The sequence below is a fragment of the Aptenodytes patagonicus genome, chromosome 3 (assembly GCF_965638725.1).
Source record: "Aptenodytes patagonicus chromosome 3, bAptPat1.pri.cur, whole genome shotgun sequence".
NCBI classification, from domain to species: domain Eukaryota; kingdom Metazoa; phylum Chordata; class Aves; order Sphenisciformes; family Spheniscidae; genus Aptenodytes; species Aptenodytes patagonicus.
Window position 1 is genome coordinate 64,533,338 of NC_134951.1, and position 13,699 is coordinate 64,547,036.

The window sequence follows — 13,699 nt, forward strand, 5'->3', positions numbered from 1 at the left end:
ACAGCAAGTAAATAAAAAAAGACCCTTAGAATCAGACAGTTAAATAAAGGAAATAAAATGGTACGGTCAAAAGGCACTATTCAGACTAAATCCGCAGAAAATTTAGGATGCTAACAAGGCAGGCAGCTACAGTCAGATTTAATTGTAAAAAAACAACCATGCACCTTCTGCTGTGCTTCCTCCTCTTCAGATTCCACCTATGTGAGCACGTGGCAAATTATCAAGAAAAGGAACCGTTAACATACGCTTACATACTAACACAGAGGCTTCATCTCTTTGTAAATGCTGCAAAGCGTGCTATATTTACAGACCTTTACTGTTTCGGCCCCAGATGTTGTTGAAATTATTAAGCGACTTTGGTCTTCCTTCACCTACATTGTTGTAGAATGGCTGAAGTAATATTTGGCATAAGTGGCATGAAAAATGGAAGTTTCATACTATGTCCCTTTCTTGCTGTACTTTTCAGTGTTTTCCCAGATGGAAATTTAAGAATGAGTAAAGAAAAAAAATGATATGCGTAATTTCTATGGTAAGCACCTTAAACTCTGCAACAAGTTGATGGGAAAATGGAATCTAGTGCATGAGTTCTTTTGGTAAGGGAGTCTAGGATTCAAGTCAAACACCTAAATACTGTATTTACAAATTGTCTTAATTATTTTCAGAATGTTGCTGTCTTGGGATGAGTTATTTGCACCCCACCCCCCTTTTTAGGTGAATATATCCTTCCTCAAACTGCAATGCACTCTGTTGGAAATGATAGCTAATCTTCGTATCTTACCTACAAATATTCTGAATGCCTTAAGGAACGGCATTCTTTAAAAAGCAAACCACTTCCCAGTCTTTCCACAGGTACAGATATCAACTGCTAATCTTAGGAAAAGGTGCATTTAGAAGTCAACACTCTGCAAGTGCATAAATTTGAAGAGGTGTTTACTTATTGCACATACTGTTGCATTTGGATTCTGTGTGAATGCACACATAACGTGGTACATATTGCATTTTTATTCATTTCTCGCTTATCTGGGGTTCTATTTTCTGCAACTTTATGTTAAAAATGATGTATTGAATTAGGTTAGAGAAAAATTGAGAAAGTCTTTAAAGTCATGTTTTCCCTTATTTTAAACTTAGACTGGTATTTTTAATGGCATCATGTCGTATTTAGCATGTTTTTAATATGTACACTGTATTGATTTAATCAATTTAACAAACTGTTAAATGTAACATTGAACAGGCCCTCCCCCTTTTTGATTCTATAATATTTGGTTTCATATTTCCTTTGAAGATCAAAATAAACCACCTTTTTCTAGTGATATTGCTGTAACACGCACAGTAGACTTCAGGAAAGGAGACATTTTGTCAACCACTCCAGATGATCAGAGCAACGTATTAGTGTGACTGAGGCTTCTGTACAGCAATTTTAACAGTGTATTTCAAAGCATGTTCAGACTCCAGTGATTAAAGTCTGACACAACCTGCAATCCCAGCTAATGAACACAGTCTCCACCTTAACTGCTGCTAGAGATTAATCAAAGCACTGAAAAAAAAAATAGTGCCTTGGACAGACTCAACTTTGCACACACCCTTGTAGAGCAGAAACATCTGAAATCTGGAATAACAAAAAAGCTGGTTTTAAAGCATTCACAGTTTTTTGAATTCAGCTTTTAGGAATTTCACTTTTCAGAGCTAAACAGAACTTTGGAGAGGTGCATTCCAGTCAATGCATGCAGGAGACATGCATTTTAACACAAACTCATAGTGCAAGCAGGACAACTTGCAAAGAGTATCAAGTAATAATATATCTATTATTACACATTATATATTACATCTATTATACGGCACTTTCAGTATTCAGATTTATGTGCTCATAAACATTTTGAACTACAAAGCAACTCTTAACTGCAGCGCAGTATCTGTGGAATCTAATGAAATTATGCATGCTGTAGGAATTCAGGCAGAAAAACCACCAGCTATCTATTGACTAAAAATCTCACAATGGCAACTTTTCACAAATGAGAAAAGTTAGAAAGATACAGATACACATGTGTGTGTGTGTGTATTTATATATACAGGCATGTACATAGACATATCCCTATACTAGGAAGTGTGCAAAACTGAGCAAGCCTCTGGGAGAACAAGCATAAAAGCTATGTGCAAGTGTCAACATTTAAGCAAGAAAATTACACACCTCCTCTTCCTCTGCTTTGTCATTCAGGTCATTGTCATTAGAGGCACTAAAGTAAGTCGCCTTAGGCTCCAGGTAGCAGAGCGACAGAGCGAGAGGAAGGGAAAATGTGAGTGAAAAAGGAATAGACTGGAAAGCAGACAGAAGTAGCACAAAGATAAGGAGAAAAGAGGGGATGAAGGAAGGAGAGGTAATAGGAATATAGTGCTGAAGGCCAGGTGGGAGGAAAGAGATGCAAACATCAGGAAGGCTAGGAAAAGTAATATAACCATCCTCATCAAGCAGCGAACGGAAACTAAAAGAAAAGCATCTGATAAAGCTGCATGAGACACACAACTCGGTGCTTTTGTAGTCATTTGTATGGATTTTTCCCTCCACAGCAGGGGAGCCTCGACTAGCCAGGGGTCTCATAGATTCAAAGATATTCGGTGAAGCTATATTGTTTTTATTATGATCTGGTGTTTCTTTCATGGAATTGCACTCTGAGATGTCTGGGATGGTAAGGAGGGGCTCCCCAAAAGGATCTTCCTCTGAAATATCTGAAAGCATGTCCATCTCAGGGACAGGTGATAGGTTTGTGAGATGGGATGACACAGAATGGATGGGTAGTGATGATGGGTGTATGTGAGTGAGCTGAAGAAAAAAATTCTGTGCACAGTGGAAAATGAAAGCACAGCAAAATGCAGGTTTGAAGGCACAAGAAGAGGGAAAAAAAAGAAATTATTAGTTAGTGAAAATTTTTACTTAGAAGCAGGGATAGCTCTACTAATGCAATAGAAATGCCAAATAAAAATAGAAATCCCCTTGTGTTTTACAAGCAGCAAAACTTGTTTACTTCTGTGGATTATGAAAGGAACCCAGTACGAATGTTTTGTTCTCAGGCTGTAAAGAACTGTGCACTTTTGAACTGTAATAGTCACTTAGAACAGATGGAAGCGGACAGACATTCAAAGCTTTGGCAGAAAGGTCAGAGGACAGTGCAGTACACGAAAGACAAGCTGGCACTTTGATTCTCGGGTTTATAACCATTTCCTCCAAGACTTAAAGAGAGCCAGAAAGGAAAAGAAGTATCTGCGCTAGGGGGGAAAGAAAGCTGTTCACAGAATTGGCATGTGTAACAAAACCTTACTGAACAGCTTCCTGGAACAACTTCCCAAAATACGGCTTTTTTTTTTTTTTCTCCTTCTTTTGGTTAAAATATTGAAAGATACTGCCACTTTGAAAACAAGGGAGTATCACCATTTTACCAAGCCCAAAGTCAAAACATCGTAATTTATTTTACCGTTTTTCTCCCATAAAGAAACTCTGTGTGTGCCTTTTTCCTAGGCTAATTCAAAATTATTTCAACTTGCCAGCAAACAAAAAAAATGCAACTGTTGGTATTTGTTCCCTTCCTACACTTGAATGCAGTGGGAACATGTGAACCGCACAGAGAAACTCAGCAGTCCCCCTAGGAATCAAATGGGTAGCTAACTTGCAAAAATGTTTGAAAACAAAATTACTCCTTAAATATGAAAGAAAGTTCTGGAGAACTGCCAGAAATAGAAATGATCTCCAAGAGAGAAGAGCAGCAGATTTTAGCTGACACTTTGGAAAGAAATTTTTACATCAAATCATACAAGATCTAAATTTAATTTTTTGACCTATTCCCCCAGTAGCTCAAACAAACAAGACAAGCAAATGGTTGTTAGCAACAGGAACAGACCAAAGTACTCAACTTTTCACAGAAATCTACTTCTCAGTCAACATAAAAGTTTTTAAAGGATGAAATAACTCTTCAATGGCTACTAAAACAATACTGTTACCTACGGTAATTAAACACAGTCATAATATACCCAACTTTGTAGAATGTACACAACTGTGGATATACTAACAACTTTTTTTAAAGTCTAAACAAACTAAGGAAATGAATAAAACATTATTTACCCTTTGAAACATTTTTTTCAAGAACTCATGAAAGCTTACTGAGCATTCAAATTAAATTCAGAGCAATAAAAGAAACCCTAGGTCAATGCCGTTCAGAAGTTTGTATTCTCTTTTGTTTACATACACTTACATTAAGTTAAACCTACAGAAAGCAGCTGGCAATTTTCCTTTAATATTTTAATATGGTGTTCTGTATGATACTCAGAAGTGATAGGCACTAAATAACCACACATGGACACACACCACATGAACAAATAATTTTGGTGTGAAAGTCAGCCATACCTTTCCATCCTGAGTCAATTCTAATTGCGGAGTTTTGACTGGGCTTCCATCTTCTTCTCTGCCACCTTCTTTTAACTTGGCCTGACCGGCAGCTTCAATGTCAATGATTTTATCTCCAGCAGCCTGCCCTCCAGCAGCAGGGAAGTCTCTTAGCAGACTTTGATCTGAGACACCCATGGGAGCTATTAGAGAACAAAATAATTTTGGTTAATTGGGGTAAGTTGGAATATTTTGTTTTTAAGACTTCTTAACAGAATTATTTTATGGTGATGGCAGCAATGAGCAATACAGGCTAGTTATTGAGTGATACAGTATTTTTCAGTTTCTTAGCTTAGCAAAAAGTCTATGGTTCTCATTGCACTGATATGAACAGCAATGTACCCTTGTCATATAACGTGCACTTACTATGCAAGGGAAAAAAACCCTCATGATATCAGGTAGGTATTTAATTACCAACTTTCTGATTAGTCTTGGAAGATAAATTGAAGGTACTGTTCTTGTGACTGTGTAAATCACAATAACAAAAGAGAGAAACAGGCAACAGTGTTTTGTGGAAATTCACTATTTTGAGAAGACTGTTTTAATGCAATATATAAACAGCTATGCATATAACTGTCACAGTATTTTTATTCTGGAGCCTTAGCAAAACTGCAGAAACAACAGCTCAGTGAAAGTAAGACTCTTCCTCCTTATATCCTTGCAAAAAATGGAAGGGGGAAACACTGAATATGTATAGTTGAATATAGTCAAAGCACAAGAGAGTGAAAGGCCTTAAATTAGTTTTTTCTCTTATTTGATTCAGCATAATAGGATTAATGAGCAGGATGGCTTTTTTTTTTTTATATCAGGATGACTGGCTCAGTAAAAATAGTAGTAATGAAATACAGGAGAATTCATTAAATCAAGCAGCTTTAATAAACACAACTTTGATATAAACTTAATTAATTTAGCAATCTTCTGTAATACCTCCATGTGCCTTGACTTTACAAAGCCAAGGTACAGAAAGTTGAGAGGAAGAGGCATTTCTTGAAGTACCTTTGAGGGATATCCTCTTTTGAAAACAGTGTCAGCTCCACATCAAAGACTCCCTTAGGCTGCGAAGAAGCCAAGGCCAGCTAATGGCAAATGTGGGATTTGGGATGTTAGGCCTTCAGGGTCTCTCTAGTAGTAAGTTCTGCAATTTAAGCTTCTGATCCCTTCTTAGGTGGCAAATAGAGCATTTCTTGGGTATACGTCCCTCAAGTTCCACAAGTAACTTTGGACAAATCACAGAGTAATTTAGGTTGGAAGGAACATCTGGAGGTCAGCTAGTCCAACCCCCTGCTCAGAGCAGGTCCAATTTGACCAGGTTGCTCAGGGACTTGTCCAGTTGAGTTTTGAGCATATCCAAGGTCTTTTTAAACAAACTAAAAAAATTTTTATTTCTAACTGAAATTTGCTGTGTCTCAACTTGCAGGCACTCCCCATTGCCTTATCACTGAGCACCTCTGAGAAAAGCGTGGCTCTGTCTGTTCTATACCTTCCCTGTAGGTAGCTGTAGACAGCAGTATCTCACCACAGCCTTCTCTTCTTAAAGCTGAAGGACCACAGTTCCCTCAGCCTCTCCTCATGCATTATGGGCCACCAGCCCTCTGGCCAGCTTGGTGGCCCTTACTGGGCTCGTTGCAATATATCAATGCCCATCTAATGCTGGGGAGCCCAAAGATGGACACAGTACTCCAGATATGGTCTTTACAAAGTACTGAATAGAGAGGAATAATAATTTCTTCTCATGTGCTGGCTATGCTCTTGCTAATACAGCCCAGGATACAGTTGACCTTCTTTGCTGTAAGGGCACACTGTTGACGCATGTTCAACTTGTCCAGCAGGAGTCCCCAGATCCTTTTCTGCAAAGCTGCTTTCAGTGCAGTTGGTCTCCCAGCATGTACTGGTGTATGGTGTTACTCCTCCTCAGATGCAGGACTTTGCATTTATTTTTGTTGAATTTTATAAGGTTCCTTTCAGCCCATTCCTCCAGCATGCTGCAGTCCCTCTAGTGAGGGCGAGGTGGGAGCGGAGCAAGAGTAACCCTTACAAGGATGAGTACACAACTCCAGGTATTTGGGATGAACAATGGCACTGGACATGCTGCTCACAAAGGAGAGGCAGAGTGCAAGCGCACCCTCTACAGGATTTCTCCTTTCAAGTGCACACTCACAGGTGAACCTACATCTGGACTACTGCCTAAAGAAAGAACAATATTTAATCATAGAATCATAGAATCATTGAGGTTGGAAAAGACCTCTAAGATCATCGAGTCCAACTGTCGACCCAACACCACCATGTCCACTAAACCATGTCCCTAAGTGCCTCATCTACTCGTCTTTTAAATACCTCCAGGGATGGGGACTCCACCACTTCCCTGGGCAGCCTGTTCCAAGTTTGACTTTGAATGAATGTAGTTTAAAACGATTACAGCCTGCAGATGGCAACACCAGCAAGATGCCTTAAATGCTGCCAGGAATAGCTGGTTTCATTTGAGATGAAACCAAAGATGATTAAGGGGAAAAAAAGGAAAACCAAGAGCAATGTTTCATCATGCTCAAAATTTTGACTGTGATGGCTCCATAAGAATGAAAGTTTGGGCCTGAACACACATGCATACACCTCTGTATTCTTCAGATGATGCACAAGGGATCTCAGAAAGGCTTGCTGATACAACCTCTGAGAGTTGGGCAGAAATCAAATTGTTTCTAACCAAAAGAAGCACAGGAACTAAAACCAACGCAGACAGTACCACCGATGTGGTGACGAGTCTTTTGGTTGTCACAAGGACTCATCACACACTACCAGGACAAGCACTTTTGCCTCTTATTTTTGCTTAGGTTCTCAGAAGGTAAGACTTTGCACGCTTCCCAAGCAAGTGTCACAGTTTGCTCATTTGTCCCAGTATAGAAGAATGAATATTTGCAGAAGTAAAAGTCTTCTAAGTAAAAGATTTTTGGAGAAAAAAGGTAAAGTTAACAGCTGAATTGTAGCTAAAGTCATACCATTGTCACAGTTCACTTATATTCAGGCATACACAACTTCACTAGCATAAAAGTGAAGCTTCACATCACTTTTCTGAAGAATTTTGGTACCTTATAGTTATTTCAGAAGTGATTTAGAGTAAAACATGTGCTTCTACATCTCTCACACATACTGCTGTTATACCTGCCTTTGGAAAGCATGCCTGTTTCCAATAAAGGAAACCAGAAGGTATTTCTGCTCAAAGAGACCAAACACCAGTAACGACATAAAAATTTTAGCTATTCAAACAACCTCAACATAAAACTTGTTAACTAAACACAGAAGTAACGAATAAATATACTAGGATTACAATACACTGAACAAAATGATACAAAACTAAAAAAGAACTTGTTCTGCCTTTTCTGTTTGGTGTAGAGAGGTACTCAGGCCAACCCAGAGCCCAAAAGATGCCGCTGACCAAACAATTCTAGTCAACAGCATATAGTGCATGCCTATCCTGTAAAACAGATAGGAGTAGAGAACACAGATGCTGTACGTCCAATATAGAATCCTCTGTATAGTCACAGCAGTGCCATACAATTTAGACAGTGACTTAACTTACTGTTTAGGTCACCTAAAATTGACAAGTAACCAAAGTGGCTACTCCTCACATCACCCATCAGAAACTGAAATTCATAGATTTGTCAATTGATATTCTGGCCATCCATAATGTCAACATTTTTGAATACTGGTCAGATCAGAGTGACAACCCATAATGTAATCATTACACTGAAGAAATACCTCCATCAAGGCTCCTGGAAACACGTTTGCTTGAAGTGCGCTCGAAGTACGGAGCTGGTCTGTCTATGAGGTTGCTAGCCTGTCGTGTCTGTGCTTGCGTACGTCCACTGTAGCGGAACTTGGAACCCAAGGTTAGAAACTTTGCTTTTGGAGGCTGTTCTGGTGATACCAGTCTAAAAAGTAAATATGAGGAAAGTCAGTTAAAAAGGCTTTATTTTATGTGTTTAATGAGGTACTTTAAAGCTACTTATTATGTTTTAACTTTAGTTCACCAAGCATGATTTGTGCACTCCAAGAAAGGATTCTACCATAAACTCTGAGAAGAACTTTAAAACAATGCATGTTATTTATTATTTACAGTTGGAATTGAAGTGATGCTGATAATCATCACATTTTCCACAGTATGACTAAGCATCTGGGATCCTTATCTTTTGGTGCTATCTTGGTTAAATGGTATTTTTTCTAGAAAGCTGAGGCCATTATAGGCCCATGTAGAATACCTCTCAGACCTCTCTCCTTAGAATGCTACTTATAGTAGAAACTACACATCCCACTTCCACTGTCTTTCCTATATTCCAAGGTACCAATACGGCAGCTGCTATTCCTCAAAGTTAGGGAATGGCATCTCAAAGCTGCATAGAAGGCTGTATCGAGTGAAAAAAAGATTGAGATGGCTGGAGAGTTGTGACTCAACAGTAAGAAGTTTAACAAGCTAGATTGAGACTCCAGTTTCTTTACAATGTCATTTATAGATTGGTGTAAGCTGATGCTTGCTGGATATAAGGAGGGGGGGAAAAAAGCATATAGTGAAAAGGGTGAAAAAGAGATCCAGTTACAAGTACTATTAATGCGGGGTATGTATGTTTGTACCCAGGTGTTAGAGTTAATATCAGAAAGTCTAAGTAACAATGTGGCAGAATTCGCTATGAGGGATTCTGCTTTGTTCCACCAGTTTTTGACACCACATGACTTTGAAGAGATAGGTCCTCTATACCTCCCTGAATTTCCTTCAGTATGAGGACTTCAAGCTCTTATTTGCCTAACCCTCATTGCTTGTACTTTGTTTTTGAAATCTAAGCCATCAGCTTCCACACTAAGGGTACTGTTTGTTCCAGTGCCATCCTTGCTGATAGGATAAACAGTCACCACTGCAGGAACTCTTCCCAGTCTCAGCTTCTCTAGAAAAGTCTTTGATGTTGCTCCTTGGCTCAATGTAGTGCTGCAGATACATGCTCACCAAGCATGGCAGACTCTATGGCCTATTCTCCCTCTGTATAAAACCATCAGACTATTACAGATAGAGCTTTTTGATTTGAGGATCTGCAAAAAATGAGAAGCTCACTGAACATCAGTTTCTTTCAAGCAGAACCAGCAACTACTGTACCTTTTGTACTTGGGATGGCACAGATGGGCATATGTTAAGACAGTATCCAGTGGTGGGTTCTGAAAACTGACAGTCATTCTAAAGATATTTCAGTACAACTGAAGTATTTTCAGATGCTTAGCAAAAAGAATGGTGAGCTAGGTAGAAAGTTACCATTTTCTCTAAGAGAGGATGTTTACGGCTTTGTCAGAGTGCTAGCCAGAAGGATCCAATCCTGCATGCCTAAGATGCATGTGCATGCACCTGAATCCTAATCTGTTCCAACACATTTTTAAAGGAAACAGAATTCAAGACAGACTAATCCACCCTTCTGCACTAAGGCCACTTATATAATAAAATCACAAGTATCTGAAGCTTCACTTTCATTGCTTCTATAAAACAGCCTTATGCAATCTTTGTGACAATTTATTTCTCCACATTATTTCCAAGAGAGAGTGTATTATGCATTAAGAGGAAGAAGACTAAGAGGGTTTTTCCAAGGTTCTTTCTGTTCTTTTCCATTCTTGGCAAGGCTACAGCATCAACTGCCATTTTTATCTTCCACCCTGCTGAGATAAACTTTTAATCTTTTAATGTGGAAAAAACAAGAGAACTAATTACTTCCTGATTAAGGGCATTTGAATGGATTTTTTGTGTTACAAGCTTAATTACATAAAATAACTGAAGACAATGCTTTTACCATTTTAAGGCATTCTGGGGAGACACTGAAACAATCATGAAAATTTCAAATAAAACATCATAAAGCAGAATTATAAGCAGGTTTCTACAGCCATTGGTTAAGATCCAGAGTTGCGGTCTAAGCTTACTTCAAAAGATTAATGTAGATATGTGCTCTGACTGTATTTCTTAAAGCAGATTATTGCTCTTTGAAAATTTTACTGGAATCCTATAAGGTTGAGCTGATACAAGTGAATCCAATGCCTTTTGGTTGTCATTTTCAATATAGTTCATTACAAATTTTTATAAATAACTTCATATGCTGGCCCAATTTCCCATATATTATAAGAAGATGGATCTTAATGTAATTATTTGAGAAAAACTGAAACATTGCAAAAGACAACACACAGAATCTTACAATGTTATATAGGGCATGCTAAGAGATCTGGAAGCTAAAAATGTACATCTAGATTGAATACAATTTTATGTGGTATCATACACAAGCTTTATACACGCTCTGAAAGAGCTACAGTCTCTTGGACTGTAGCAATTGCTTTCTGATTTTTATCTTTGGAGAAAAATAGAGCTGGATTTATTTTACTGGTTTTAAATCAGGATGAGACGTTCTGAGGATTTTCTGTCTGATGACATCAGTGGAGTATATGGATTTTACAGAATGGTTCAAGTATTTGTTACATAATTCTTGTTATAATGTCATTCCTGGTTAGGAAAAGCCACTTCTGATTGGAATAAAATGCAATTATTTTTATTATGTCAGAATTTCTGCAGTAAGATTATCTAATACATATTAATGCTCCTGGAAACTTACATTTGCAAATGGTAGTTCTCAGTTTAGGATTTTTGACTTCCATAAGATTTGTTTTTTCCCTATTCAGGTCCATTTTATTACTATAAAATTAGGAAATACAGTTTCCCAGCAAAGCAAACCACCGCATGGGTTATTTGAAGACTGTTGATAAACTTTTCATTGCAGACAGAACTGCATGCTATTTGTGGTAACGGACATCACCAGCCAAAACAGACTTCAAATTTTAAAGAATAGAATGGTGGTCTATGTATTTTAATAAACCTAACCAATGAATTATATCAAACATGAAAAAAAACTTTGATCAGGATTTCAAAAAGAAGTGCTTCTAAATTAAGCATTTTGAGACTGACTGCCAGTCTCAGCACAAATTCTAATATTGCATTCAAGAATATTCTACATTCAATGAAAATCTGAATACTGAAAACCATGCAGTGAGAGAGTACCAGTAATGAACTGCTTAGGTCTCATGTTCCCCAAGTTCTTTGTAGGTCTCACTCTAGCAAGTATATTCAGCTTAGACTACTATGCAGAGACAGGATTGCATCTTCCTTAAAACACAATTGCTTTTTTAAAATAAAAAACGAGGCAGCTGAAGGAGAAAGCTTACTTTTTATATACCCTAGTTACTGTGCTCATTTGAAGCAAGAAACTCAGATTCAATACCTATTCAATGCATAACAGATTCAACCTAAATCTGTGACTCCTAGGCTGCATGGGGCACATGCACTCCCTCATGGAGTTTGTGCTATTATAAAAATCAAATTAAGATTTTTCAAATTCCTTTTCAATGGAGGAAGTAGAAACAGAAACAACTCTGGGGCCTATTGTTAAAGTGGTGATTTACAAATAGACCACAGTTTCAATGACCAATTCAGAATTTTATGTTTATCAGTTACTGGGGAAAAAATGCAAAGAAAGTTACGGATTATTATACAAACAATTACTAGTCTGTTTTTAAAGTGATTCTCTGTTCTTCAAAGAATGACTGTGAACTCATCCCAGTTTATAAATAAGCAAAAACTCAGCTGTAAGCATTTACACTCAGCAGAATATTCTGAAAAGTGAAGTGAATGAAGATTACTGTCAAGCCCTGAGAGCTTCTTGTGAAGGAGTATAGTGGCTTTCTAGATGGTCACTCAGCAAGAGTTGATCTCTCAGCAAGTCTTACATATGTTCACTAGTTTAGTTCCATACCGTTAGCACTCTAAAAGTTTAAATAAAACAGTTAATTGCACTTGAGACCTTCAAAATTGGTAATTTGGGGTCAATGATTGGTAGGGTGTCTTCTGTCTAAGAGATGTTACTGGACTGAGAAATTAGGGGCAAAGAGGGCGGGACATCTTCTCTATTTTCCTCATATTCTTTCAAAGAAAGATATGAGCATACCTGGCAAAACGGGGGAAGCAGAGAATTACCATTTACCTGAAGAAAGTATGGTGCTCCACACAAACCTTCCATAACCTTTTAGCGGCCCGATGGTTTGGCAGTTTGAACCCAATAGTGCTGTCAAACTGTTCCAGCTGGAAAGAATCCACAAACAAATTAACCCATTTCCTTAAGCTGGCTATTAACTAGCAGGCAGAGTTCAGATAGTTCCATTACTGTAACAAGCTGTAATTCTCCTCTCATAAGACTTCATAAGATTTAAAAAAAAAAAATCAGAATTTCCAGCCTTTTAATAAAATTACACTTGGCTGGCTAGTCATGATGGGTAATAATCACATTATCACTTCCTAGCTGTACTAATGACTCTTTTGAGAAATCCAATAATACTTTAGTGTTCCTTGCTAATTTTCTGACTTGCTGCCCAATGTATTTATTTTTAAACTGCACGAAGTAATTGTACTGCAGGTTGTGCTGCACACTTTCCTTGGATTTAATAAGTCTGAAATCCATACTGCAGTGTTAAGCTTACCTGATCCGTTTCACTATATAAGTTTCTTAACAAAAATATTACATCTTTGCACTGTCAGTGAGTGCAAGAACAATACACCTGTGTTCCAAAACTTACAAAACTACAATGTTTGTATTGTACTGTTGGTATTTAGACTTCTCTTTTGTTTTATTTATTCACACAGTAAAAGCTACCTTAAACATGTTAGAGTATAATTTAAAAAAGCATTATAGTGTTTGACATTTTGTTTTTTTTTCAAAATTTCCAGTTAATATGTCTTCAAAACATAACCCCTCCTCCTTCAGGAACTCCCACAAACTTATAATGGTCTCTGAAAAGAACGTTGAATTCACTATTTCCACAACAGCTAACAGAAAGAGTTATAACATCCTACAGGACAACTCAAGCATTTGGTTACACCCATACAGCTAGATGTGTTGACATTTAGTGAACATTATACCCAAAGAGAAAGAGAGGCTGGCTCTCCGTGCGGACTGCAAGTTTGTATAGACAGTAAGAACATGACCAGTGTAACTAGCTTTCCTTGTAAAAAAAAGTTACAGGATGGCATCTATTAACAAAAGAAAATAGATTTTCTTCTTGGTTTGCATTTACTAATCAAGGCAAGTGTTTAATACAATCAGTAGAATTTGAACAGGAAAATAAAACCCGCAAGTTCTGCTCGAATCCAATATAAGCCTGTGAGGGCATCTGGGAAAAACATGAGGATGTTATCTTGTTGCTGGATGAAATGAT

The 13,699-nt window shown here is 37.7% G+C and overlaps 1 protein-coding gene across 18 annotated transcripts in view; it reads right to left on the reverse strand.

Moving 5' to 3' along the window:
* Positions 1-13,699, reverse strand: part of EPB41L2 (erythrocyte membrane protein band 4.1 like 2) — a 135,037-nt gene that overhangs the window by 20,218 nt on the left and 101,120 nt on the right. For 9 of the 18 annotated variants that reach the window (XM_076333604.1, XM_076333598.1, XM_076333603.1 and 6 more), the window contains exons 11-14: positions 12,472-12,569; positions 8,180-8,352; positions 4,391-4,572; positions 2,186-2,830 (exon numbers count right to left, since the gene is read on the reverse strand). In XM_076333604.1, coding sequence (XP_076189719.1) covers positions 2,186-2,830; positions 4,391-4,572; positions 8,180-8,352; positions 12,472-12,569 — 1,098 coding nt within the window. Of the gene's footprint in view, positions 1-164; positions 198-2,185; positions 2,831-4,390; positions 4,573-8,179; positions 8,353-12,471; positions 12,570-13,699 lie in introns of all 18 variants that reach the window. The other 9 variants (XM_076333612.1, XM_076333608.1, XM_076333607.1 and 6 more) reach the window with 2 other exon arrangements.